The sequence below is a fragment of the Rhinopithecus roxellana genome, chromosome 1, assembly GCF_007565055.1.
Source record: "Rhinopithecus roxellana isolate Shanxi Qingling chromosome 1, ASM756505v1, whole genome shotgun sequence".
NCBI classification, from domain to species: Eukaryota; Metazoa; Chordata; class Mammalia; order Primates; family Cercopithecidae; genus Rhinopithecus; species Rhinopithecus roxellana.
The window spans coordinates 18,829,895-18,835,495 of NC_044549.1; the positions used below are offsets into that span (position 1 = coordinate 18,829,895).

A 5,601-nucleotide genomic window follows, 5' to 3' on the forward strand; every position below is an offset into this window, starting at 1 on the left:
ATCCATGTCCGAGACAGAAGGTTTCCTCTTACATTCAGTAGAGTCCACAAATATTTAGTACATTTAGATGATGCATCTTTCTAAATCTCAATCTGTTAATTCCTACACAATTTTCAAACCAAAATGTATTATTTTTTCCATGTATTTAAATGCTCAAATATAGGGTGCATCAATTAGAGTGTTGATAAAAAAAAATTAAGAGGGCTCTGATAATTACATAGTTTATTTCAACACTTCTTCTCCAATTTCAACTCACAATTCCATTGCGAATGTTCCTTTATATTTATTTCATTTTTCAGAGGACATGCAATGAGGACATGGAAGAGGAAAATGCAACGTTGCTGACAGAGTTTGTTCTCACAGGATTTTTATATCAACCACAGTGGAAAATACCCCTGTTCCTGGCATTCTTGGTCATATATCTCATCACCGTCATGGGGAATCTTGGTCTAATTGTCATCATCTGGAAAGACCCTCACCTTCATACCCCAATGTATTTATTCCTTGGGAGTTTAGCCTTTGTGGATGCTTGGTTATCATCCACAGTGACTCCGAAGATGCTGATCAACTTCTTAGCTAAGAGTAAGATGATATCTCTCTCTGAATGCATGACACAATTTTTTTCCTTTGTAATCACTGTAACCACAGAATGTTTTATCTTGGCATCAATGGCGTATGATCGCTATGTAGCCATTTGCAAACCTTTACTTTATCCAGTCATTATGACCAATGGACTATGCATCTGGCTGTTAGTTTTGTCATTTCTAGGTGGCCTTCTTCATGCTTTAATCCATGAAATTTTTTTATTCAGATTAACCTTCTGTAATTCCAACATAATACAACACTTTTACTGTGACATTATCCCATTATTAAAGATTTCCTGTACTGATTCTTCTATTAACTTTCTAATGGTTTTTATTTTTGCAGGTTCAATTCAAGTTTTTACCATTGGAACTATTCTTATATCTTATACACTTGTCCTCCTTATAATCTTAAAAAATAAGTCTGTCAAAGGGATGCAAAAAGCTGTCTCCACCTGTGGAGTTCATCTCCTATCTGTATCTTTATACTATGGGCCCCTCGCCTTCATGTATGTGGGCTCTGCTTCCCCACAGGCTGATGACCAAGATATGATGGAGTCTCTATTTTACACTGTCATAGTTCCTTTATTAAATCCCATTATCTACAGCCTGAGAAACAAGCAAGTAATAGATTCATTCACAAAAATGGTCAAAAGAAATGTTTAGATCTCATACAATCTCTGTTCTCTATTTACTAAAATTTTCCCACGATTGTGCAATTTAAAGGTATCTATGTTTTACCAGCATTCAAGGATTTTGCAATGTCCTAGCACTTAAAGGACCTAAGGTGTTAGTATCTAGTAAACTAATAAATATACTCCTAGTGTTATTCAATAGCATTTACAAATGTTTAGTCATGTTCATATCATAATCAAATAATGGCAGCAGAGAGCAAATAAAAATATTTTACAATGTTGTATGTTATTCAATGTGGCTTTATAAATGCATTAAATGCTAAGATAGTCTATGTCATCTGATAAGGACTTGAATATGATGATTTTGATGCTAATACAACTATATTGTCTGAGACACTCAACACGTTTAACTCCATTGTGAAGGCAGATTTGTATTTTGATGAACAGATGTAAATCCCAATAATTTTGCTAGCCATCAAGAGATCTTTTATTCCACTTCATTGGGAAAGAGTGAATTCTACTTCTTGTTGAAAATCAACTCACATATCAGGTAAAGAAATAAACAAAAAAGGAAATGCAATAAGGAGAAAAACTGAGAAGGGAGTTAACAGTGAAGATATTGCCAAAGCCTAAAAGGGTGCTCTTCATGTAGTGTGCCTGCAAAAGTAAGAAGAGGTAAATTGCCTCTAACTTTCTTCGATGGTTTCTAATGCCTTTTCCAGCTGTGACTGTATGTATTTAGATAATCTGAAAAGATCCCTTAATTCAGAAAACTTAAAGATGAAATAGAAGAACTAAGTTGAAATATGCATTGAGAAGAAAAGGTAAGTGGCATAATAAGAACAAAATGATCTTAATCTTCCCAGAAAAAAAGTGAAGCTATGAGATTTTTAATATTCAGTGATGTTGCAAGATTATTGGAATGTTTTATTGACAACCAGAGACTTTAAATTCATATCACCAAAGTTCAAATAATGATAAGATGATCTGACATCATAGTGCCTAGTGAGTGGAGGGAAAAACCACGAAAATGAGGAAGTTTGCATATTTCTACCTCAAAAAGTCCTTGCTTGTTAGCCTTCTTCAAACCTCATACTCTTGAAGTACTTGAGTCATCCATGTAGCAGTCCACTCTGCCCTTCATCTTTTATCACTGAAATTTCATTTACTTTCTCACTGATACCATGAGGCCTTTACCTAAAAACTACTCATGGATTGTTTTGCAAATCTCTGGTTACTTTTTTTCTCCATTCTTCTAGCACTCATTCACTCCCTTAACATTGCCATCAGATTGGTTTTTTGCTAACAGAACTCTAATATTTTTGTAGCTCTTCAGTTTCTTTTTGTTGGATTTTCATTGCTACCTAATTATATGCATATATGGTTTAGGTATCTATATGTCTATATGTGTATATATACTTTTTTATGTGTATGTATAGTCATCTAATATATGTACATATACACATGTATAAAGGCGTGGCATTAGAATTCAGAGTTTATTTGAGGTGACTGATTTCTTTGGCTTGACCAGACTGCAGGTGCTTTGGCGCTTTCCTGAAGAGGAAAGAGAAGAGAAAAAGGCAGTTATAGGGTAAATGAAAAAGTAAGGCAAAAAGAAATATTTTATTGGCTAAAGTGAAGCAGTGGCATGATTTGGATTATTCCAGTGAAATGTTAATAGTTAGAGGTGAGTTGGTGGCTGTTTTAAGTTAATTTTTGTTTTATCATTTACACTAAGTTGGATTTCTGTTTGTATAGGCAGGAACCCACTTTGCTGGACCCACCTCAGCACAATATCCTTTTATTTAACTATTTTAATTATTTTTTCCCTTTTGGTTAGGCTCCCAATTACGGGATATTGACTGAAACTTAGGCACACAGGGCACTTTCTGTGACAAGCACAGCTGGTTTATCTTTGTGTCAACATGGAACTCATGTCATAATGTCTGGTCTCTTGCAGAAGTGTTTCTTTTACTACTTTTTCTTTGTTGCTGTCATTCTAATCACAGTGAGGAAACCTGGCATATTGTGATGACTATGAACTCACATTGAAGACCCTTGAGAGACTACAGCACACCAGGAAGATTACAATGATAACAGTCACAATGATAGTCCCAAGAGAGTGGGGATATTCTCCATAGCCAAAGTGTCCATGAACCAAACCAACTGAAACAAACCAAATAAAAACAAAAGATCAATGGTTATAACAGTCTATAAGCTTAGTATCTGAGCCCTGAGGGCAGTTATTTGAGAAGACTTTTAGATTTAAGCTCAAAGCATCTTTAGATGATGAAATAAAGTGGCAGTTGCAATATGATAGTTTTCCTAGTTTACAGTCTGAATGTCTCTGTTTATGTCATTGGATACTTCGATCAACCACCTGAGCAGCCAAGTCAGCTACATTCATGAAGATTGTCCTCTGTAGTTTACATCAAATTGCCCAGCCCTAGCTTGTAGGGCTTCAGGAATAGGGCAATTTATAGGGAGATAATAAAACCTCAAAGACAATGGACAGAACAAGAATTTAACAATGGGTGCACTATACTTTTCTACCGAAACATTATTTTGTCCTTTACAATTCCCTTCAGTTTTACCAAACATAACTAATTTCTTTCTTTCTTTCTTTCTTTTTTTTTTTGAGATGGAGTCTGGCTCTGTCTCCCAGGCTGGAGTGCAGTGGCCGGATCTCAGCTCACTGCAAGCTCCACCTCCTGGGTTCCCGCCATTCTCCTGCCTCAGTCTCCCCAGTAGCTGGGACTACAGGCGCCCGCCACCTCGCCCGGCTAGTGTTTTGTATTTTTTAGTAGAGACGGGGTTTCACCATGTTAGCCAGGATGTTCTCTATCTCCTGACCTCGTGATCCGCCCATCTCGGCTTCCTAAAGTGTTGGGATTACAGGCTTGAGCCACCGCACCCGGCCAGAAAGACTAATTTCTTTACAAAACGAGTCTACTCTCATTAAACTTCAACTGACTATTTACGTAAGTGCAGTGAAAATGTGACTGATCATCTCTTTTTAATTTGGCCAAGTTAGGACATTTAATGAATAATCTTATATTAGACTTTAACAGCCTCTCCAGGCTATGATGTCATACAAGGACATACCATCTGTCTTGACCTGCAATATCCATAGATTTAGGGAAAATCCCTTATACTCAGAAGAGGTCCTAAAAAGATTTTTCAGTTTCCTGGGCCTTCAAAAAAGTGACCTTCCTCTCAGACAGTAAGGCTGGAAAGGTGTGAGCAGATATCAGGCCAGCTTTTCTTGAGACATTTTCTGTAGTTTGATTTGATGGACCCACTCAAATCTCATGTTGAAATCTGAATCAAATATTGGAGGTGAAACAGATTGGAGGTGTGTAGATCAAGGGCTGGAATTCCTAATGAATGGTAATGCCATTCTCATGATAATGGATGAGTTCTCACATTCTTTGTTCCCTTGATTGCTTTAATTGGACGATATTTCTCAATTTCACATATTATATAAGCCTCATTAACTTAACATCTCTCTTTTTGTAACAGATAATGCAAATTATCATTCAACATTCTAGAGACTCATCTGGGAAATCCCAAAGTTAATTGAGGTCAAAAAAGATTTAATTTACAGTTTTATTTTGGGAAGTTTGTTAAAAATATCAAATGATTTAAATACTTGATTAAATACAGGCACTGGTCATTGTGAAAGAATACTAAAATGACAAAAGATTTCAAAGCAAATACAAAAAGTGATGTTATTGTAAAAAAAAAAAGTTAGGTCTTTTAATATTGAGAAAACAGTTTTCTTAAGGAATCAAATACAAGCTAAAGACAATATGGATCACAGAACATTATCTTGATAAAACATACAATCTTTTCATTTCACAGGTCATGTACTTAAAGGGTCATGAGAAAACTTAACCAGCGTCTAACAAGAGCAGACCAACACGTTGTTAAAACCTTGGCATTTTAATTAAGAAGAACAAATTATAGTTTTTGATTAGTTTACTTTTAATATTAAGACTCAGGGGGGCGGAGCAAGATGGCCGAAGAGGAACAGCTCCAGTCTCCAACTCCCAGCGCGAGCGACACAGAAGACCAGTGATTTCTGCATTTTCGACTGAGGTACTGGGGTCATCTCACTGGGGAGTGCCGGACAATCGGTGCTGGTCAGCTGCTGCAGCCCGACCAGCGAGAGCTGAAGCAGGGCGAGGCATCGCCTCACCTGGGAAGCACAAGGGGGAAGGGAATCCCTTTTCCTAGCCAGGGGAACTGAGACACACAACACCTGGAGAATCGGGTAACTCCCACCCCAATATCGCGCTTTAAGCAAATGGGCACACCAGGAGAATATATCCCACACCTGGCGGGGAGGGTCCCACGCCCATGGAGCCTCCCTCATTGCTAAC

At 37.2% G+C, this 5,601-nt stretch overlaps 1 protein-coding gene across 1 annotated transcript; it reads left to right on the forward strand.

Moving 5' to 3' along the window:
- Positions 1-234: 234 nt before the first annotated feature.
- LOC104654538 (olfactory receptor 5H6) lies at positions 235-1,335 on the forward strand. The gene has a single exon (XM_010353741.1). The coding sequence runs from the start codon at positions 270-272 to the stop codon at positions 1,245-1,247; it is 978 nt and encodes a 325-aa protein (XP_010352043.1). The 5' UTR covers positions 235-269; the 3' UTR covers positions 1,248-1,335.
- The last annotated feature ends 4,266 nt before the right edge of the window (positions 1,336-5,601 follow it).

Bases quoted from the DNA above. Each gene is read 5' to 3' on its own strand.
- LOC104654538 (XM_010353741.1), top strand. From the start codon at position 270: ATGTTCCTTTATATTTATTTCATTTTTCAGAGGACATGCAATGAGGAC.